The sequence below is a fragment of the Anolis sagrei genome, chromosome 4, assembly GCF_037176765.1.
Source record: "Anolis sagrei isolate rAnoSag1 chromosome 4, rAnoSag1.mat, whole genome shotgun sequence".
NCBI classification, from domain to species: Eukaryota; Metazoa; Chordata; class Lepidosauria; order Squamata; family Dactyloidae; genus Anolis; species Anolis sagrei.
This window is the reverse complement of record NC_090024.1, coordinates 62,032,701-62,056,828: the sequence shown is the minus strand read 5'-3', so window position 1 is coordinate 62,056,828 and position 24,128 is coordinate 62,032,701. Positions and strand designations below refer to the sequence as shown.

Genomic DNA, 24,128 nt, shown 5'->3' with positions numbered 1-24,128 from the left:
ATGCATCTGGAATAATATTTTAGGTGCTGTCAGTAAAGCCTGACACATGCATTCCCTATGATAAATGTTTTCCCTTTGTTGGAGTTAGAAATCTCAAAGAATTAATCAGTTAGCTTCCTGTTCTTAATGTTAAATGATTTCAATGTTGAAGCAAAGTTCAGTATCTCCAAACCCAGGAAACAAGTTCAAATGTAGCCATATTAGCCATGTAATAAAATACAACAAACTCCACAGAATATTGATACTTTGAGTAATTGAAAGTAGAGCGTTCTTACAAATAAGAATAAAAACACTTTTTGATTGTGTAGGATTATCACTGGTGTAAAACTGTCTAATTTGGTCTTTGAAAAGTTGATCTTTATCACACATCAAAAGATCAGTTTCCTGTGGAAAGACAGCAACAATTTTCAATTATTTACATTCAGCAACAACCTGTTTTGTCTTTTTAAAGGTCTCGGATCTTTAAAATTGTACATGATCAAATATATATACATATTGAGGTATGTCTGTAACTTAATATACAATTGATAAAAGCCACCTCCTCAATTACGTATCTGGCCAAAACAATTTGAATTGAAAAGTTGGGAAAGAAAACAACACTAATAAATAAATATTTTTAAAATGAGTGAAAGAAAAAGTAATAATCCAGCTTTTCTAGACAAAGTAATGGTGTACTCCTCGTAACTCACATTTTTCATCCCCACTTCTTGTCAAATCTATCATAAACAAAATATCCCTTTACTAAAAAAAAACCCTAAGAAGTATAGGCATTTAACATTTGAACACTAACATTTCAATTACCAAAATTACTCAGACAGAGATGTAAAATGAATAATAAAGTTTTATTCAGGATACATGTATGAAATAGTAAATAGAACAGTAAACTGTGGATATAAAGAAGCAGTTTAAAACACTTATGTGGTGCAGTCGTATTTTTTATAAAAGACAAAGTGTACTTGTTTGACAAAAATGTAAAAACTTGCCATCAAAGTTACAATTTAACCAGAAATGAAAATAAACTAAATAACAAGAGAAAATAAGCAGATCTAGATCTGTTTCAGTCTGTCTTCAGGTTTGGTTTATGTGTCGGGAACTGGGCAAAGGGAGTATGTTTCTGTTGGTTCTGTCAGATTTCTCAGCAACCTTGATCCCATCAACATTGTTATCTCTCTGGGATGGGATTTGGGAGCAGTATTTTACAGTGTTTCAAATCATTGGAAGGATGAGTTCAGAGAGCAGTATTTGGAAATTCCTGTTCAACCCCCATTCCCTATAGGCATTCCAGGGCTCAGTTATGTCTCCAGAGTTATACTCTGTCGGTCATCTTGTCTATATAAAAATTACTGAGAGGGATTATCTGGAGTGTTGGGGTTCTTGTCATCAGTACACTGGCTCCAAACACTTACTCTCTTTCTATAGAATTCCAAGGAATTTCTTTCAGAGATAAACCAGTTCCTGCTGCCAATAATTAAAAAAAATCTTTATTGCAATTTTAACATAGCAGATAAGGACAATCAAAAGCAAATATTTTAAAACAGATAAGTAGCAAGCATGGGTAGCTTCGAAATCAGCAGAATTAGCTTGCTATCAATAATTAGCTGGATAAAGGTAAATAAATCAAATCTTACTGAGTCAAAATACAGTCATTCATGATCAAATTGCAAATCTGGGAATATTGATTCAGGTAGTGGCATACTTCTGGATTCATCTGTGAACCTGTTTTGGCAGTGTCAAGGAGTGTGTTTTCACAGCCAAATCTAGTGTGAAAGTTGCAGATTTGATTGTAACATGATTTGAGTGCATTCCATTTAGATTACTATAATGCTTATGTGGGTTTGCTTTTCCAAACTATTCTGATTATTCTGTGGGTTTGCTTTTCCAAACTATTTGGATTCTTCTGTGGGTCCAACATAGTTGAAACATCTTCAACTTCGCAAGTTTATTCCTCAGTACAATTTTTGTTATGATTTATAAAGCCCTATATTATTTGAGTCAAAATATCTGAAACACTGTATCTCCATGTATGAATCTGCCCAAGTCTTAAAATCATAGAAGGATCTTTTTTTTTAATCCCTCCACAGCGATAAGTGAGGACACATGAGAGAGCCTTGAGATCTTCAGTAAAAGCCTTTCTTTTTTAACAGTCCCACCACCATCATTAAAGACACATCTGGATAATTTGTTAGAAATTGTTGTTTCAATGGCTATTAATATATTTTGGAATTCTCTCCGTCAGGAAAGAATGACCCTCCTTCTGTGTAATTTCAAACAGGTGTCCAGGAAATAACTTTCTTAAAGTAAAGACTTTTTAATAAAGTAATGTAAAATTGCATTTTTTTGCTTTTTAGTGCATGCTTTAAGTTGCTTTTGACATATGTGACAAAGACGTGGTTGGACAAGCCTGGGGGTGGTTAATCTAGGCCTGTGTTTTCTACACATCAGCAAACAAGATCTAGGGAAAGGGAGCAGAAGTGGAGTTGCTGTGGTCTTCTGGAATTTCATCTTCCTGACCAAGATCTCCTATGCAATCATTTTTTGAGTTTGAGCATGTTACCCAAAACTGGGTGACTAGGATAAATTAATTGGTGTCCTACCCACCCTGCGACTCAGTAGTTTTCCTTCCTGACCTAGACAGGGTGGTCGCAGGGTTGGTATTAAAATCTTTTTTGATTGCAGTATTGGGAAATGTCAGTGTCTATGCTGAGACTGACCTGTTAGGAGTGGCTCAGAACTTCATGTCTGCAATAAGAACTATGAGTATGCCCTGAGTGGCACGCATACTATTTAGCCTTTTAGCTTCTGTGCTCATAAAACCAGACATTCCTATTCTGTAACAGTTTTTTTTCTAGGGAATATCAAGGAGGGTCACATTTCACTATAAAAGAAAATGTTTGGGACCTTAGATTGTGCATCTTACATTGACTTTGTTCAGAGCAACCAGTTGTGGCAATTAACTGCTACTTACAGATAAATGTTTCACTTGTTAGTTGGTTGAATATGTTTTGTACTTGTTAATTCCAGAATAATGGATTGCTGCTTCCTCTCTAGCTGTTCCCAATATCTAAATTAAAGCAAAGAACTGACTTTGTATATTCTGTTCAGTACTATACTGATACACTTAATTCAGCAATACACTGACATACTCGTTATACTTGTGGGAAACATGGTGATAAATGTTTACTCATAACTGTAAATTAAGCATCTCAGATTTTTAAACAACACTATGTATGAGCCACATTGTAGTTCACACAGCCTGTTTAGTCGTGCCTTCTTTACCTTCTCATTACTTTAAAAAAAAATTAAACATGAATAGTTTATCAGTATGGATTTGAGTGTTGGACTACAACTCTGGAGACAGCTCAGCCATGGAAACCTATTGGCTGACCTTGGGCAAGTCACATACACTCTGCGCCAGAAAACCCTTTGATATGTTCAGTTTAGGGTTGCCATAATACAGAAATATAATTTATCTATTGCACCCTAAATATGGCTTACTACTTCATCTGCGTGCCCAAGTAGGAAGAGTAAAGGAGAAATGAACTGATTTTCATCTATATGTGGTTTGTGCATGTTAAGGTTGAATAAGCCAGAATTTATGGTTTACCATAGTGTGAATGTAGAGAATATTTTGTCTGGCTCATAGCATCCAGTAGATGAATATTTTGAAGTATAGCATCCAGTATGCCCATGCAATATGGGATTCATTCAGACCTTTTTTATATAAATTGTCCAGTTTTTCAAAATTGTTTTAGAAGTGTCTTTCTGATTGCCTTGTGTAAGAAAGCGACTAATTAAGAGTTTAATGTACTGTTCCAGAGTCTTATTGACATATGTGCTCTTGTCAATCATTCCAACTTCACTTATCTCTTGCTCTGCTCTTGGATTGCCCTCATTTGGGTCTGTCCGGGTTTCCTTCCACCTTGGCTCTTCCAATTCTGGTATGACTTGCATTTGTGTTTACCTGTGACAACATACCAATACTAACATACATCCCCTACCAAGTGGAAATATAGATCATTGCCTTTTTTCTCCCTATTTGCATAAAAGAGGCCAGGGTGCAGAAAAGCAGCAGAAAAGTTTAAATAAGCCCAGACATTAAAACGGCTGGGGTAAGGAAGGCAAAGGAAAGCCCCCATCAATGTAACAAAAAGCTCATGGTAAACACCTGTCAGTGAGCAAGCATATGACTGTTCCATCTGCTTGCAGACTAAGGACTTAAGGCAATCTAGCTATTCAGAAAAAGTATGTGGTAAGCAAAACAGTCCTGTGGTTACTCACCTTGGAAAGCAGATAAGGGAAAAATCACATGTTAACTTAGAAAGGACCAAAATGTTATTTGGTAAAATGCAGCATCATTGCTTATCACTGTAAACAGATGTTAAATAATGTTCATGGCACTTATCTCTTGCAAACCTGCTGCATCAGTCATACAGTAACATTTCTGCAAGGTTTTCTTCAGATTAGTCCTTAAGCTGCACCACCACTTTGTTAGGAAGCAAAGAAATAACGTTCTATAGACTCAGTTAACCAGATCTCAAGCAACTGGCAAAGAATTTGAATAAATAATACTTCAAATTAAATGTAAAATAAAATCAATTTTAGTGAAAATGTTGCATTAAGTTAAGCTTGTTTTTGTTTTTGTTTGCTTTTAATTACTGTATTTCAATACTCATATCACATTGATACAGAATTTATAGTATGGTATAATATGGGGTATAGTATTAGTTAGGCTTATTTTAATAGTAATTCTAGCAACCAGATATATCCTGCATTTATCCAGCATCTTCCAAATCCCCATGGGTTCCACTTAATTGTGTGTCTACTGTATTATGTTCTTCTGGTAAAAATATCAAACAAAAAAGTACAAATGTAGGTAATATTTCAATATTATTTTTAAAATGGATGGGTAAACAGCTGAAAATATAGAATGATGACAGAAGTAATTAGTGATATTTAGAGTTGATTTGTGAGTGTGCCTCCTGGCATCATGATGTGCTTTAAGGTTTTTATGTTACAAAGTTTGGCAGGAATAGTTAATATTTTCACTTTTTTATTGTAGAAAGTAATACTGGTACTAAGACAGTCCTATGCTTGTCTGTTAATTGCAGTAAACTCACATGTGTTTATGTTTTGTCTTGTATTCTGCATTTAAAATTTTCTAGCTATTTCATAATCATTTATAAAACAAATACCTTTTTGTAGTGTTATCAAAATCCTTGGCTGCTCAAGTTCCATTATATACAGTGATGTAGTAAGTGGTGTATATCTAAAATTATTAAATGTGTCTGTGACAATGTGTTCAAAAAAGAAATTCTGATAACAGAAGTTTCTTGATTTGTGTACAAATCTGTTTGTATCATATGGCCCATAGTGCAACTGTAACCTGTATGTTTTTCATCTTGTGTGTGTTTGCCTTGGTCACTTCATAGTTTGTTATATCATAATGATGGTTTTGAGTGCCTATTGACATATTTGCACATTTAACATTCACTAAACTATGTCTTAGCTTGTTTGTACCTGTCCAATTTTTTTCCATTTTATTGCATAAATTATAACACTTTATAATTTTAAAAAGCTATTTGTTCAAATCAGTTTTGTTATACCATTGAAAATGTGTAATCTGTTGAATGGAAAATATGTCCTTTGAATTTGGAATAAAGTTTCAATCCATGCTTCTTCTTTTTTCAGTCTTGAAGTATGAATTATGTCGGACAGCTTGCAGGACTTTTGGTTACTGTGAAGGAACTGTACAAAGGCATCAACCAGGCTACACTTTCAGGATGCATTGATGTAATTGTAGTTCGGCAAAAAGATGGTACATTCCTGTGCTCACCATTCCATGTCAGATTTGGAAAGCTTGGGGTCTTACGTTCCAAGGAGAAAGTGGTGAGTACCATGAACAAAAGGGTTTATATGAACTATTCTGTGCATACTCAGCCCACAGCTCCAGTGTTAATGAGCCCTAAGCCAATTGCATGATGATGGTTGGATGACCGGTGCATTTGTTGTTATATATAGGTCTAGCATTATTAGAGAACATGAGCAAAAATTATAAACCTCTATCACATTGCTTCTTAATTACCATTGTTTTTGACTTTAAAGGGGGTAAGTACATATCTTCTCTTGCAAGGAAGATGCTTCCATCCCATCCTCAGTCATTTTAATTCCCTATTTCCGATCATTTCAAGATCTATAATGTCATTTCTGCAGTGGGGAAACCAGAAACTGTACACAACGTTCCATCTGTGTCTTTACTTTTTCTATGTGAAAGGGGTTTAAAACTCTGAGCTTTTGAAAAATACTTCCCAACATCGAATTTGCCTTTTTATAGAAGCCACTCATTAAATAGATCCTTTCACTAAGCTGTTTCCCCCAACCCCAGTATATCTTTCTGGGCTAGTCATTGCCAGTATATCTACGAATTTAATTTAATTAAGTTTTAACCCCCTGTGCATCAGTTTACTGTTACTTGCACTGAATCTCATTTATTATTTTTATTGCCCATTCACATAATTAGGAGTTATTTGGAAACTTTCACAGTTTCATTGAGCTTCAGCATCCTAGATAATGTAGTGATCCTTCAAACTGAATGACCAAAAAGATTCTTCAAGTGATAATTTTACTCAGTTTTAAGAACATTTCATTTATTTTTGCTCTTTTCTTAGGGTCATTGATATAAGACCTTTGCTATTTTTATTAATCCTTTTACCATCTGTCAGTTAATTTTAATCAGGAGTCCTTGGTGCAGTATTCTTCAAGTTCAATATAACAACTGAGGGAGTAAATCTGTGGGACTGTAATGGCAAGGCAAAATCTTGGGAAGCTCTTCTTGGTTATCAGAAACTGGAGCAAATGTGTCACATCTTTACTAAAAATGTAGTGTTTTAAGCAGTCATGTGCTTTCCATTTCAACAAATGTATGAAACCACTGATTGCTTTTAAGAGACATAGTGAAACCATTTCAGAAATGTCCAAATATTTATTATAAGATAAACAAACAAAGAAACAAACAAGCTTTTAGACTTAAGATCATAGAAAAATAGAAAGAGATGAATACCCCTACTAGTTCCATTTTTGTTTTGTTTTGTTTTGTTTTAGGCTTTCATTATATGTTTGGAGTATGGTGTAGCCTGCTCCTTTCTCTCCTGCCCCAGCTTTAAGAGAATAAGTGTTACTATTGTTCTTTCTTGCCTAATTAGCCTTGTTTTCTTATTGTGATGGTGTCACAACTTTATTCCACTGTACTGAGTTCACATTGATCAGGAAACCTGTCTATGACCTGGGGAATTGAATCATGTAGTAGTAGTAGTAGTAGTTCATTAATGCTTATACCATAGAGCATTGAGTCATATATTCCCTGATCATACTTGGAAAAATTGCCTTAAGATGGAAAGAAAAGTCCAAGAAAGCATAGCAGTGATTCATTCAGCTCAAGAATTTATGGCGCAAGTCTGGACAGATTGCAGGCATTAGGGACATTGGGTTGCTGTGAGTTTTCCAGGCTGTATGGCCATGTTCAAGGGCAGGATGGATGGGTGGTATCCTTGAAGGAGCTGAGGATGGCCACGGCCGACAAGGAGCTCTGGCATGGGCTGGTCCATGAGTTCACGAAGAGTTGGAAGTGACTGAACGAATAAACAACATGGCCATGTTCCAGAATGCTTCTGGAACATGGCCCTACAGCCCAGAAAACTCACAGCAACCCAGTGATTCTGGCCATGGAAGCCTTCCACAACAAATTAGGGACATTACTATAGAGAGGCATGTTGTACTGCACTCAACATTACTCTTATGTACCCCTGCTGTTCCAGTTTTGGCATAACTGGCAACTCTACCCTAGAAGCCCTTAGGATTTTGAAGGACCATTTGAGGTCATTGTCAGGTTGAGTAAGCCTGATACCATACTGGGCTATTTTTCAGAGCTGCAAGTGACTTGTGATCACTTGGATCTCCACCCCGCCTCTATAAGAAGCCTGCTCCTTCCCAAGATAGATCATTTGAGCCTTCTAGAGGTTTTGATTTAACAGTTATAGAGGAATTATTGGACTGGGTAAGGTGTTTTAAAAACAATGCTGGAATTGCATGTAGCACATTTTCCCTTCCTTAACAAAGAGGCAAACAAAGTTGAAGCTGCCAATATTTTTCTTTTAAGTATCTAAAAAGCATTTGTATTTTCCAATAGATTGATATTGAAATCAATGGAGAAGCAGTTGACCTTCATATGAAACTGGGTGATAACGGTGAAGCATTCTTTGTGCAGGAAACGGAAGAAAAATTTGTAAGTAGTATAATGTAAAATTCAGGGTCTGTTTTAACACTAGTGTTCAACTGACCATTATTTTTTTCAAATATTTTAAAATAAGATTTTGTGCAATTGAAATATTAACAATGAAATACCTTTTTTTCCTTGAAAGAAATAGAAAAAAGTTACAATAAATTAGGATATAAGCACTATTTCCTATCAGTATTCATAACTATTTATTTCTGCTTCATTACAACATTCTCTTAATCTCTCATTCCTTTCAAGTTACCACATTTTTTTCTTTCTCATACGTTTGCTTTCTGTTCTTAATTTTCTGATTTTTCTCATACTTGCTTTCTCTTTGGCTAGGAGCGTTTCTAGAATAATCAACATTCACATATGAATTGATCCCTTCACTGCAACACTACAATATTTGTATTTGTCTTGTAATGCATATATAATGCAAGTTATAGTAATTCTTGCCTAAATCACCTTTTAAAGGAAGAAGTTCCTGCGCATTTAGCAACATCTCCAATACCCACAGAAGCACAATTCTTCAAAGATAATGATGATTATCTATTAAAGCCAGGTACAAATGAAAGAATGTGTCCAAGCCAAGACATTTCACAGATGGAGGAATCAGAACCTCATTTTTCCTCTGGGTCAGTAAAGAAGAAGAAACGAAGGAAAAGAAAATGTAAACAAGATTCTAAGAAGGAAGATCACATCTTTTCTCCTGGAATGGAAGAAGTATTTGAAATGGAAATGAGCTCAGATGATGACAGAAGCCTTAAACCTGTAAGGTAAACTTTTATTTGACTAAACTGTCATGTTATAAAAAACTCAGTAATGAAATGTGTCTTATATTGGACATTGTGAAATTGTGAAAGAAATTTTCCTAGACTTGCTATAAGATTTTTTAAATGTTTAACTACATAATGTTTGGAGATTCCTATTCAGAGTAAATATTAACATTTGTAGCAATCAAAATAGCTAGGTGAATGAATAATGAAAAGGTTACAGTATCAGTAATTCTGTTGTTAATACAACAGTTTTAATCACCTACCGGTCACCATAATTATCCACTTTCAATTACTTTTGTCAAAAGGAAAAATGAAAAATTCTTATGAATGTGTGACATTAAACATGTGCTTAACTCATCAGCAAGTAAACTTTTACCATACTTCATAAATGTTTACATAATGTTCATGTACGACTGTTTAATGTCGCATTTATTTTCCTGTTCCACAATGATAATAACAAATTCCAAGTGGACAGTTATGGTGTTAAGAAATGTATATCTATGCTGATTAAAATTCTACTGTAAAATCAACATAATTACTCATACTACAGCCTTTATCGTTGTTCATTCACTTAGCCATGTTTAATTGATACAAATGTTATAGAATCATATAATTTGTAGAGACACAAGGCTCAGCAGCCCAACCCCCTGCCATGTGTGAGTACACAATCATAGCAATCTGAATATGAATCTCCAAACATATAAACAGTGTTATGATAAGTTTAGGGAAAATTCTTTTAGGATTATTTTTTGTAGCAGCTAAAGATACCCTTATTAATAAGGGATGAAATGTTTCTATACAAAAACCCAAGTTTAATCATACAGCTTCTTTTTTAGAGTGGAGCAGTCAGGAGTTTTGGGAATATCTGGAGGACCACATTATCCTCCCTCCTGTTTTGGTCTCAGAAGGAAAATACAGTCCATCACAGAGATAGGCAAATTGAACTTCTGGGACAAATCTGTTTCTGAAGATATACAAACCATATTCTTTCATGCTGAGACACAGAGAGATGTTATTTAATCCTCCCATATAGCCATATGTTAGTGAACAGCTGAGAAACTTAAATGAAAGCACTTTCTGCCACTGTCTTTATTGCTGTTTACAGTCTTTACTTCCACCCCCAGTGAAAGAGTCTCTTTTTTTGCCTCTGTTACAGCTCACGATGTTGATGATTTTGTTCAGATCAAAGTACAGCCCCTCTTGAAAATAAATTACTGATCTGTGAAGAGAATTTGCTCTTGCCCTTTGGGCATGTCACTTAAGAGTATGTCATGCTTATTTCTGGAGGTCTCTTTCTTAATATCCCAATTCTTTATTTCTACAGAAATACTTCAGATTCTCCACCAAAAGATGAAGACTATAAAGAATCATTGATTTATCATTCTAAGGACCATTACCCTTTGTCAGATGGAGACTGGTCTCCTTTGGAAAAGTAGGTCATTTCCTATGCTACATTCTCACAGGGATATTACAGTCTTAATTGACTGATGTGGCCATTATATACAATATGACTATTTGCGTTTGTTATTACTTCTGTAGTTTGTATGTTCCTTTTCTAATGATGCTTTTCTACATATAGCTTACTTTCCGTCACCCTAACATCTGCCTATTTTTGGGGAGTGGGGAAGAAATGTTTCCTTAGTAATGTTGAGAACTCTTTTGTGATATTTTGGTATTCAGAGCACTTTTCACATAACCTGAAATTGGCCAAGAGCTAAAGCCCCTTTGCTTTGCAACTGAGAAGGATTAAATCATTAGTCTACATAGCCTGAGTGGAGCCAGCAGATCATGGCTCTTGGAATTTTGAGAAAAAGAGGCTAAGAAGGGAGAACTAAAAATAGGAGAGCTTTAACTATTTAATTGTCAGATAGGGCCAGTAGGAAGCAGAGATAGGGCTAAAGATAAGAATGGATAAGATCAAAATAAATGGTGGTAGTTGGATGGTTGCTAACTTTGTAGTGATGTACTAAATGAAGAGCTTAAGGAAAAGTTATGACTGAGTCAAACTGAGTTTTTTTATTGAAATGCATGTGAGACATTTATCCTGTTTGATAACTAATACACAATCATTATTTTATTGCTCTACAATGCCTTTTGGAAGTGAATGGAGGAGTTCTCCTACAGGAATCTTGTTGTAAACTGCTGTCAAGTTCACTGTAGTTTATGATGCCCATATGAATGAGAGATCTCCCAAGTCCTCGTCATCAACCATCCTGCTCAAGTGGTTGCAGACTGAGATTAGTGGCTTTCTTGATTGAGTCTTTCCATCTGGAATGTAATCTTTTCCTGGTGTTTTGTACCTTACTAAGTGTTATTCTCTTTTCTAGTGAGTCAAGTCCTCTCATCATATGACTAAAGTACAATAACCTTAGTTTAACCAGGAATAACCAAACTTTGGCCCACAAGCTTGGACTTCAATTCCCACAATTCCTAACAGCTGGTAAGCTGACAGGGATTTCTGGGAGTTGAAGTCCAAAACACCTGGAGGGCCAAAGTTTGCTCATGCCTGATTTAGCCACTATGGATCTTTTTATTTGCTCCAGGACCCACTTATTTGTGTCTCTGTTAGTTCATGGCTACTTTTTTCCCCCAATGGTCATTTGCACTCTACGTGGGGTTGCCTTTGAAGACTGCTCGGAAACTCCAACTAGTCCAGCGAGAGGCAGCCAGATTGCTCACCGGGGCGTCATACAGGGAGCATACCACCCCCCTGTTATGTCAGCTCCACTGGCTGCCAATCCAGTTCCGAGCACAATTCAAAGTGCTGGTTTTGACCTATAAAACCCTATACGGTTCCGGCCCAGTGTATCTGTCCGAACGGATCTCCCTCTACGTCCCACCCCGGAGCCTAAGATCTTCTGGGGAGGCCCTGCTCTCGACCCCGCCTCTATCACAGGTGAGATTGGCGGGGACGAGGAGCAGGGCCTTCTCAGCGGTGGCCCCCCGCCTATGGAATTCTCTCCCCGGGGAAATCAGATCTGCAACTACGCTCCTTTCCTTCAGGAAAAAACTAAAAACATGGATCTGGGACCAGGCATTTGGACAAGCGGGTAAATAAAGAAGAACTCCACTGATGGCTAGGAAATGACTAACGGATTGGTTATATGGAACTCTGGAATCGAAACGCTGATTATAAGAATGATTTTTTATATGATGTTTATATGATGTTTATACAAGGTCTTAGGTACCAGTGCGGATGTTTTATTATGATAATCGTTTTAATTGCATTTGTATATCGTTCTTTTATATTTTTGTATACTCTGTATTATTATGTATAGGCATCGAATTCTGCCTCTTTTGTAAGCCGCCCTGAGTCCCCCCTCGGGGGTTGAGAAGGGCGGGGTAAAAGCACCAGTAATAAATAAATAAATAATTGTTTTTACCATGGTGAAGGCATGGGTAAGACTCCTACAATAGGGCAAATAGAGGAATATTAATAGTAGAAATATTAGTAGTGACATGCCTACTGAAAGCATGTAGTATAAAGTCTCCCTAAAACCTGAAACAGGACTGGTATGAAAAAGTAAAATGGTAGTAGATAGGGGATGGAGATATATAATCGTACTGAACAAAGCAACGGAGGTTCTTTCCTTGTGCCATTAAAAACAACTGATTGCAGAAGTTCAGGTTGTGCTATACAGTTGATTAAAGTTAATTGTGTCTTGTTCTTATTAATTCTTTCGAAGTAGGAGCATTTTGGTGAAAGGGGAAAGCGTGTATGTGTGTAGCATTTAAAGTGTTTAAATTGTAGTGAAGAAATCTGTTAGTACAAACCAATGTTAACTCATCTGTTATGGTTTTTAAACTGCCCTATAATCCAGTTTCTGAATCCAAATTATCTGTTTTGAACTAGATTATATGTCACTTTACATCCAGCCTCTCTTGCCTCACAGACTGCAACTCCAACTTGGTTTTTCGCCTTTGCACTGAACAAATGAGCTTTTAATTATACTAGAGAAAACACTTTTGGCTTGAAACACAACTTTATTTTATTTTTTACAGCCAATTTAGTATGTCAGCTTGCCCTAAAAGCGATTCAGAACTGGAAGTTAAACCTTCAGAGAGCCTACTTAGAACAGAGTCTCACATGGAATGGACATGGGGAGGCTTTCCAGAATCTACCAAGGTAAAGTTATTTGAAAAAGTCTGTTTTCTGAAAGATTTTGGAGTTGCTCTCATATACTGAAAACAAGAGCTGTTGTGAATACTACTGAAGTAAAAACAACATGTACATACGTAGCCCCCTCTTGTGGTTAATTCTTGGTCCTTTTTAAAAAGAAGCTGCTTTTTAGCAGCAGAATAAATGTTGTATGTTTTGCATTACTATGTATGAATAAAGGAGTAATCTGAATAGTTCCTGTCTAATAAAACTTGATAACTCATTAAACCATTTGTACCTTTTTGTGTAATTGTAACATGTTGCCATCATGAAATATACTGCTTTGAAATTGGGTCAGTCATTTTGAAACACGTTGTAGTTGATGTAGTTTGATTGGAGATTACCTGTTATATAGATCAGAAGTGTTCAAGTTCATGATGTTTTAAATAATAAAGATAATGAATGAGATCAAAGAATTTTTAGAAAAAGTGGATGTTTTCCTTTGCAGATCAGCAAAAAGGAAAAAATTGAACATCCTAGAACAGCCACAATCGCTCCATCAGAGAACACTCATTTCAGGGTGATATCAAGTACTGATACAGTTGAAGCTGATCTTTTGGTGAATGAGTCTGTCTGTATGATATTGAAGCCTGAACCAAGAACTCACCCGCTACTTAAGGAGCTAGATATTAAAGAGAGACTTAATTCTGTAGATACAGAACCTGTGTTGGAAATGTTCCAAAGTTCATTAGCATTGGAATCTGATACTATCCCCAGTCCACTGGTAGATTCTCCATCGGATATTAAACCACCTGCAAAACTTGATTCTCCTTCAAAGAAAAAAGGTATATACTTTTAACTGGTTTCTTGAATAAACTACATCTCTGCTTTTTTTCTTTCTGAATATTTATTTATTTTATTTATTTATTATTTAAACTTATATGCCGCCACTCCCCTGGGGCTCGGAGCGGCTTACAAGAATAGCTAAAATCTAACAAAGTTTAAAAGCAATTTTAAACAATTTAAAAACAACAGTATCAAACATTAAAAGCCTGTCGGAACAGGTATGTCTTACATGCCCTGCGGAAAGCTGGTAAGTCCCGCAGGGCACGAACTTCAGGTGGCAGAGCATTCCAGACTGATGGCGCCACTGCTGTGATATTTAAGGGGGGGGGGCTTAGAAGTAGGCAACAAATTTATGCATGCGGCCGCATTTCTGTGTACGAACCCACATGATCTCTTCGATCATCCGTAGAGGCCCTGCGCTCCCACCTCCCTTGCAGGCTCAATTGGGGACGAGGGAGAGGGCCTTCTTGGTGGTGGCCCCCTGACTCTGGAACTCACTTCCAAAGGATATCAGGCATACCCTAACATTGGTAGTCTTTAGGAGGAGCCTGAAAACATGGCTATTCCAGTGTACCTTCCCGGAATAAAGAAATAACTCCCAGCAAAATGTCCTTACAAATGCGTTTTAACTGCTGAATTGCGTTGGACTGCGTCCTTCACTTGTTAAAACCCTCCTACGAGATATATCCTACCTTATTCATGCCCAGCATTATTTTTTAAATTTTTAAATTCTTACATTTGGCTTGGCCATAGGCTTTTAAATCCTTGTGTGTTATTGTTATATGTGATTTATATTAATTTGTATTGCATTGTATTGTTTTGTTTATTGCTTTTCTGTTTTGATTTGTTATTGGGCTTGGTCTCATGTAAGCTGCTCCGAGTCCCTTGGGGAGATGGTGGTGGGGTATAAATAAAGTATTATTATTATTATTATTATTATTATTATTATTATTATCTTGGTTGGAACATTTATTTCAAATTCACAGAAATAATTAGAAATAGCTATATCAAAGCTCTGTTTTGATTGACACTATATGTATGTATGTATGTATGTGTATGTATGTATATATATGCACACACAGAACACACACACACACACACATATATACAGAAAATATGTCCAACACTTGTCCAAAATGAACCCTTTGTTTCAGGAATACACAAGAGAAGCCAGCACCAAGGGCCAGATGACATATATTTGGATGACCTGACAGCTTTGGAACCTGAAGTTGCTGCTCTTTATTTCCCAAAAAGGTAATTAGGACACAGTATACTGTATTTAAATTTCCAGTTATATAAAAGATATGGAATTTGAAAGTTTAAATTTTGCTGAATCAAACCATAACTATTTAAAATGAATACCATTTTTTTCTAGAAGGAATAGTTTTTCTTTAAGAATTGTTTAGTTTACAAAATAGACAGAGGCTTAACTATGTTTTATGAAAGGCTGGTTGTGTTTTACTCTAAAGAAAATTGACTCCTAATTTCAGACTGTAGCATGCTCTTATATGTGCAGAAGCTTAAGGAAGTCTTGCTCTCTGTCTGTTACAGAACTGTCTTAATACACTAAGGTATCCTTCCCCAGCCTATTGTGATCCACATGAGTTGAACCGCTTTGAGTTCCCCCAGGGGTGAGAAAGGTGGCATTATAAATACTGTAAATGAATAAATAAACTACAAGTCTTATCAACCCCAGTCAATATGACCACCAAGAGTCTTAAACATCAAGAAGACAGCATGGTGGGAAAGGCTGCTTTAAGGGTCTGTAGAACAGTATGAGTTCTACAGAGATACTCAGATGTAGTTTTGCTAGTTCCTTCTTGTAAAATATAGCCTATAGCACCTGATATTCTTAGTTGGTAAATGGTAACATGACCGACCCTGCTTAGATTTATAGACCAGATCTATACTAGTTGGTGCCACTGTAATGCCACCTTAGATTATTTGATGGCTGTGTGCTAAAGATTTAATCTCTGCAAAGTCAGGTTATGATTGAAACAATGAACACATTGTTTTCGTTGTGAATTGGCAGGACTGGAACTCATTTGGGTACATTTAGTTTGTTTTAAAGGCTGCAGAAGTGATTGATAAATCTGATGGTTAGAAAGCAAGATTATTTAATGGAAGGAAGTTTAGTTATAGCTCAGCTAACAATATTTGGAAATATTGCCATTTTCATCTCCGAATGATAGAGAAGAATAAGATGTGATGGGTATCTGAATTGTACTCTACAGTGATGCTTTGACTTAAGAGTTTGTTTTGTTCTATGACTGAGCTCTTAACTCAAAATGCTCTTAAGTTGGGACACTCTTAAGTAAAGGTTCTACTGTATTTAGCACCTGAGGTTTCTGTTGTAGTTGAATATTGACCAGATAGGCCTCTGAGCTGACTATGTTAAACCTTTCTTTATATCGTTATAAGCTAATGAACAGTAATGGTAAGTACATTTTAATACCATTGTTGAAATGATTAAACATGCACTCTTTTACACAATCTACTTTGCATGGCATGCTTATAATTATAGAAGTGAGAACTTTACATGTAGAAGTTACAAATGACTGAATTCATCGATATCAGCTTCCCCAAACTACACATTTTTTCCAGAGCAGTCCTCGTTTTGCCCTGGGGCTTTTTTTATGGTATGTTTGTAACTTTAAAAAAATCTATAAATATGTGTGCAATTTTGAACACTTTTCTTCTAATGTACACACATTTTTATAAGAAGTTAGTTCATACATGTACTTTCTTGTACATGTTCTAACATACGCTTTTTTGGAGTGGATATGTCTGTAGTATACATACTTTATACACATTTTTGTTTGTAGGATATTGTTATATGATTCTTAAAAGCAAATTCTGAATGACAACTCTGTTCAGGCACACAGAACACAATAAGTTTGTTTCAAAAAGCAATGAACAAATTATCCCTATCCCAACTAAGAATCCGCTTTTACTGTTTTCAGTGACTCTGACCCAGGTACTAGGCAGTGGGTGGAGTCTGATACCCTTTCTGGTTCCCAGTCTCCACAATCCGTGGGAAGTGCTGCAGCAGATAGTGGTACAGAGTGCATGTCTGATTCTGCAATGGACCTGCCTGATGTCACATTATCTCTTTGTGGAGGTCTGAGTGAAAATGGGGAGATATCAAAAGGTATGTATGAGTGTCCTATTTTAATATAAGGTTTTAAAGAAGAATTTACTGTGAAATAAAATGCAGGATCAAAATGTAGCCTATAGAATTGTTTTAAGAATTTCCTTTACCATTAATTTCATTCAGGCTGGATCTACACTGCCAAACAATGCAATTTGAACTGCATTATGTGGTCTGTGTAAACCCATATAATGTAATATAGTTAAAACTGCATTATATGAATCTACACTGACCATATAATGCAGTTCAAACAACAACAATAATTGCATTTCTCCAAAATACATCTATTAAAATACAGAACAAAGCTTAACACAAGATGTGAGTTTAAAATGCATGCTTCAAACTGACTGAGTAGGCCTGCTGGAAAAGATAGGACTTCAGATGTATTTTAAATTCTGACAGCTGATTTAGCTGTTGGAGCTCTTCTAGCAGGTCATTACATAGTCTTGGGCCGGCTGATGGAAAGGTCTTCGGATGATGGGTGTCGGTTCTGGCTGGTTGGAGTAGCTGCCCCCAGAGGACCGAAGTGTTTGGGGCAGATTGTATGGGCCAAGGCAATCCTGTAGGTACCCTGGACCCATGTAGGACTTTAAAGGTCAAAACCAATCATTTGTACTTTGCCCGGAAACTAATTGGCATCTAGTGGCATATCTTTAGTATGGGTGTAATATGCTCATTCCTGGATGTTCCTGTAACCAATCTGGCTGCCATATTTTGAACCAACTGGATCTTCTGAACTTGACACAAAGGTAGCCAAGTGTAAAGTGCATTGCAGAAGTCCAGCCTTGTGTTCACCAGCATGTGCATTATTTGGCTGTGTAAATCCAGCCTAAGTTTTCACAAAATGCTACTGAATTTCTGTTTCAACAGTGAAATATCCTTACTGGTTTGCCAACTATATTGTTACTTAACAAGGAAACCCATTTGATGAATGGGCTGGCATATGAAATAAAAAATTCAGAGCAACCCCTAGGTTTCATCATGAGGTATCCATATTCCTAACTTTCAGTGTGAGAATCCTAGTATGATTTGAACCTGTCTTTCTCTCTCATTAAAAAAAACCTGGTGTTCTGTGATCCACCCTAACCTCGATATTTTCCACACCATGAGAAACTACACCTAAAATTTGTGAAATTTCAAAAACCCATATAGAGTCTTTGGTCTAATCCTGGAAGAAAGGTGGCTTGGAAAGAATGAAATCCAAGACCCTCCCATACATGAATTAGAAGTACTTTTCACTCATGCACTGGCACCTTTAGATACAAGGTGATCATGTGAACCAGTATGAAAAAGTGATAGGAGTAGGAAGCAGTCTTCTTAGAAGAAACTGTTATTTCTTCCATTCTTATTATGGTAGAGCCTGCAGTTAAGTACTTGAATAAGATGATTAGTGACTTCTTGCTAAATCGATGTTATAAAGGGTAATGAAGACATTTAAATGCAAATGACTTTTGAATAGTCAAAGTGTTGCTTTACTTATCATTGGAAGTGAAGGGTGCAATCAGACCACAGGAATAAATGTATTCATATATGCGATGGTATAAAGTTGCAGCCATTAACATTTCCTTCTTGATAGCAATTTAATGTTTGGTCTATGTTTAAAACCATTTCATAAATAACAATCATCATCATGTATATAGCACCATTACTGTACACAGTGCTTAATAAGTAAAAGGATGACAAATCCGTTCCCTGCCCTTCAGTTTTCAAATTTAAAACTAGTATAGTTTAAAAATAGTTTTAATTGTATTTTAATATTCTTACATTCCCTAACACAAATAGTTTTTTAATCTTTATATCCATACTAATGTACTTGCTCTGTTTTAATTGTATTGTGTCATGTTTGCTATTCGCCACCTTCAGCCTCTATATTGGAAAAAAGGCAGAAAATAAATACATAAGCACCAATATAAGAAACACAACAAATGAGTATAGATAAGGAATATTTGCTGCAGGAAAGCCTAATTTTGGGTTATCATATGTAGAACTGCTTACCGCATTGATAGCTCCATGTTTGTAGCAACTAGTAACAATAATACTGGGATTCAAAACCCGCAGGTCTTAAGATACACCTTGAGATTGGTTGTGTAAGCTCCTATTTAAACATTTTACAAGTAAAACATTAGGTAGTGCTGCTAATGCATCTTTTTTCTGGCGCATATGAAATGAGGGAACTCTGTAATCTTTATGTAGAATAGACCCTTGAAATTGGATAGGCATTCCATCTAGAATAGCCACTTTTTCAAGGAATTCTGTAACAGTACTGAGAATTTCATTCCTGTTTGTATGTAAATATCCAGTTTCATTCCAAATGGTTATTTATTTTCTTCAAAAATTTGCACTTCTCAGATCATTGATGGTATACTCAGTGATTTTTTTATTGTATTATGTGTGGTTTCTTTTATATATTTAACTATGTTGAATTTGGGCTTCTCCCCATGTAAGCCGCCTCGAGTCTCTTCTGGGAGATGGAGGCAGGGGTACAAAAATGAAGTTATTTATTTATTTATTTAAAGTTGCTTTTTGGGGCTTTATGCATATTTTCCTCCTAATTCACTTCAAAGCTTTTAAGTGAGGTTGTTGATATTACATTGGAAGGTACAGCAGGTGGCAGTATGTATAAACTTTTATGCATCTGGATAGGCTATGAAACTTTAATAGAGATCAATCTACTTGCAAAAACATATACATATATCATTAATATAACAAGAATTGGACACGTTGTTGTTTGTAAAGAGAAAGAAAAGCATTTTAGTCAACTGACAAAATATATTTGCATTCCAGAAAAATTTATGGAGCATATCATCACTTACCATGAATTTGCTGAAAACCCAGGACTTATAGACAATCCTAACCTAGTAATAAGGATATATAACAGGTAATAATCCCTGACTCTTTAAAAAAATATTTGCTATAAAGTTTGGCATATTTCATATTGTCCTTCATTAAATAATTTAACATCAAAACCTAACTTTACTGGGTACCTTTTTCTAGTTAGTAGCAGATAATGTACTGTCATAGCAATACATTGTTTAATCTTCCAAAGGAATTCGAAAATACCATTTACAAATAAAACGCATCTGAAAGTATCGTTGTTATACTTTTACTGAGTTTATATTTTGTACTAGAATTCTCTGTATAAAATTATTATATTTATATTTATTTATTATATATATTAATAAAGACTGCTTTCTATCTAACAGGTATTATAATTGGGCTTTGGCTGCCCCCATGATTCTCAGCTTGCAAGTGTTCCAAAAGAGCTTGCCACAGGTAATTCAGTGACAGTAAATACTCCAGAATGTAAGAAAACCAAGCACCAGCATTGATCAGCCATAGAAGCAGGAGGGAATAACAAAGCAGAATCACAGTGGAAGCAGGAGTTGATGTAGTTGAGGTCGTAAAGTATATAAAATGAGGTTGTGTCTTACAATATGTATTTGATGCACCTCTTAATTTTGTGAGGGGAAAAAGCACTGCAAATGACAGAGACTTCAAGAGTAAGACACTGCTGATATCATAAACTCCTTTAAAATTGTATACTTCCTCTCCATGATATAGCAGTTACACTCAGGAAAAAGACCTTAGCCTAATTGTTGGATAAATTGGAGAAAGAATGAGGAGGGTATACTATAGATTTGTGGGCTAGGAATTAGTGTGAATAGGACTGCACATGTGTATGAATGGAGTTTGTCCTCCCAGTTGCTGGTATTTCATTGCCAGCTACTTCAATCTGGGGTCATGGGGCTTTGATTTGAAAAAAGGTTTCCCACTCCCTAGAATAGCAACTTCCATTGTTGTATTTTTGCTCCTATTCCTGGAAAAGGAAACACTTACTGTGTCAGCATTCCAAAGGACAGGAGTGGCAGGCCCTAGTGTGATAGAGATATCATGCAACATGGATTAGTTCTGGCAAATGCAGGTATGAGCTGCTTTCTGTGGGAGATGCCACACTGGATGGAACCTCCACATTTTTGGTATAGGCTACCATTTTAGTACTTAGTTGAACTGAAGAAAGGGAACAGGGACACGTCAAAAGTTCAGCATTATTGTTAGTAGTAGATGCAATTTTCTTTCTGCCAAAAGACACTTAATTTATGACCAATGCAATTAGTAGATATGCATGTCTACTTTTCAACCAGAAGACAGCTGTGTGTATTCATACTAAATCTTAATGTGTTTAGGCTACAGTTGAATCCTGGATTAAAGATAAAATGCCCAAAAAGTCTGGGAGGTGGTGGTTCTGGCGTAAGAAGGACAGCTTGACTAAACAGGTAATGTGAAAGTCATCAGTTTATACTATTGTACCAGGTCAGATGCAGCATCATCAGGTTAATCAGTCACACTTTCCTTTTGCTTCCTATAGGAGGAAATTGTAGCTTAATGTTGGTTTATTTAAGACTTAAAGAGGAACTGGTTTAAAAAGACCCATCTTTGCCATGCTGAGGCCTGGCAAAAACAGGAGGAGAAAACATTCATTTCTAGCTTAAATAATTGTGAATCTTTGAATGTTATACGTGAAACATTCCACTGTTAACTTTCTGAATGCAAATCGACTTCTTACTTATCAAATGTATGGCAATTAGTGACCAAATGAAATGTCGCTCTTTTTAAGTACAAATTGTTTTGTAGCAGTCCTGAATTTTTCTAGTGAAGCAATACAGCAGAATTCTTTCCTTCCTTTTTGTACAACTCAGGATCTTTCTACAATAATACTTCATAATCAATCACATGGGGCTAGAAGAGGGAATTTTTCAACATAGCATATTTTGATATCATGCCCAAACAAATCTGGCATTCATCTGTTGCATGTTTTTTTAAAAAAGTTTTTCATTGTGTGAAGATCCATTAATAATATTGAAACATATTTTTAGTATTAATTCACAATGTATCATTTGTGCAACAACCTGGCAATCTTTTCAGTAACGTTGCAAACTGGTCTTGGTTTGGCAGATTAATTATATGCAGTTTTATCTTATAGCAAGGAGTTGACTTTTGTAAAATGTAATTAATGAAATCACTTGCCCTGAAGTAGATTTCAATAATGAATCAATGAATACTACCATACTATTCATTTTTTGGAACATGGGGATCAGAAATACTGTAGGTTTTCTTAAATGTTCAGATGGCAAAACTAAACGATGTCCTGTGCTGATGTGATTTCAATGTGCTTTTCATATACTAGCTTCCAGAGACAAAGGAAGGGAAATCTGAAGCTCCAAAAAATGACTCATCAACAGCTACAAAGGAACAAAATGAAAGCCGGTATGTTTCTAAAATGCAGTTTGTTTTAAGAATAAATAACATTGAAATTTTCTGTTGAATAATTTGAGAAAGGATAATGGCTTAGTACCTGTGTGGACTTAAAGAGATGGTTCCATGTTCAGTCAGTGGCATTCCCATGTAGCACTGAGAAAGTTGCTAAGACTGAAATGTTGTTGCCAGTCAGTATTGATATAAAACAATAGTATGATTTAATGTGAGGAGAGAATAGTTGGAAAGCCTTCAAAGTTAGAAGCAGTGGATGACTATCAGCTTACATCAAGAAGCAAAAATCCTATCAGCCTATTGTGTTGAAAGCTAAATTGATTGCAAAGGCAATACTGTATCTGTCTTTGTAATGAGGACAAACAGTATTTATGAAATCATTGCTACCTGAAAGTGAAACTGGAGAAAAGACTTATTTTTCATGCTTTATTTAAAAATGGGCTTGCATGTTGTAGAATGTATGAGGATCTCTTTACATAATTTCTGAAGTATCTGATATGCTATTATTTTAATGTCATGTTAGGCCTACAAATGATGATTCTTCTAGTGATGATGAAGGATCACGAGAACTGAAAGAATCCTTAAAAATAGATTCTTCACATGAACATTCAAGCCACGGGAATACTACCTCTTATAAAAAGTCACTTAGGTTGTCTTCAGATCAAATTGTAAGTGATCTGTTCCTATAAGTATCCTCATAATTTTAAATAATGATGTATCTAATTTAACAGCAGTTCTGCACGCAAACACGCACAATGACACACTCAGATAGAAAACATTGACAATTAATGTTGTTTCTCAGATAGTGGAATTGGCATTAAGGTTCATTTTTGCATCTCCGGAAGAAATCTTTCTACACTGGCATGCTCCTTTATTTCCTTAATTTGGATATAGTGCTAGTGCCTTGGATTTGAGTTGGGTAAAAATTCATGTTTCCGATAGTAGGCATATATTATAGAAAACAACTATCCAAAAAATATAAAACTATAACAATATTAACTTTTTTTTTTTAAAAAAAGTGCATTTTGGTTGGGGAATATAAATTTTGATCCAATTAATTTAAAGTGGTGGTAATTATATAGCATTTAAGCTACATTTTAGCTTAACTAATGGATTCGTATTGTGTTTCTTTGGTTCTAAGAAATCATCAATCATAAGACACACTAATTTCAATGCCACCAACAGAAAAAAGCCTCCTTTTTATGGGGGGGGGGTGCATCTTAGGATTGAAGAAATAGGGTATTTTTTTAAAGTTAGTATTTAATAATTGTCATCTTCTGCTGACGGTTTGTTTACAAAATTAATAATGTCCCAATATCCTTAGAAGCAAATGGAATAAATTTAGTTTCAGTGAGGTAGGACAATATCACATTAGTGATATCTAAAATGCAGGTTCCTGTTTCCCAATCGTCCGGTTTCCTCTTGCAGAGTCTGGGAAATGTAGCTTGGGGCATAGCTTTTGGAATTCTAAACTACATTTTCCAGCATTCTGCAAGAGCAGATCGAGCAACTGGGAAACGGGCCTGTGCTTTAGAACTCTGTCACATCATTTATTTATTTATTTATTTACGATATTTCTATCCCGCCTTTCTCTACCCCGAAGGAGTGTCAAGGTGGCTTATATTGTTGGCAGACAATTCAGTTTTAACTTTATATTAACTCTTGGTCAACTCTTACTGATTTGCATGCCTAGTACCCTTGTCTTATAAATGCTCCTCA

The 24,128-nt window shown here is 35.7% G+C and overlaps 1 protein-coding gene across 1 annotated transcript in view; it reads left to right on the top strand.

The window, feature by feature from the left end:
* The window catches only part of LPIN2 (lipin 2), a 41,305-nt gene that overhangs the window by 7,856 nt on the left and 9,321 nt on the right, over positions 1–24,128 (top strand). Inside the window, exons 2-14 of the mRNA XM_060775123.2 lie at positions 5,689–5,886; positions 8,183–8,278; positions 8,744–9,045; positions 10,370–10,477; positions 13,048–13,171; positions 13,653–13,989; positions 15,145–15,244; positions 16,954–17,141; positions 19,926–20,019; positions 20,345–20,414; positions 21,326–21,415; positions 22,327–22,406; positions 22,933–23,077. Coding sequence (XP_060631106.2) covers positions 5,698–5,886; positions 8,183–8,278; positions 8,744–9,045; positions 10,370–10,477; positions 13,048–13,171; positions 13,653–13,989; positions 15,145–15,244; positions 16,954–17,141; positions 19,926–20,019; positions 20,345–20,414; positions 21,326–21,415; positions 22,327–22,406; positions 22,933–23,077 — 1,923 coding nt within the window. The 5' untranslated portion in view covers positions 5,689–5,697. The remainder of the gene's footprint in view (positions 1–5,688; positions 5,887–8,182; positions 8,279–8,743; positions 9,046–10,369; positions 10,478–13,047; positions 13,172–13,652; positions 13,990–15,144; positions 15,245–16,953; positions 17,142–19,925; positions 20,020–20,344; positions 20,415–21,325; positions 21,416–22,326; positions 22,407–22,932; positions 23,078–24,128) is intronic.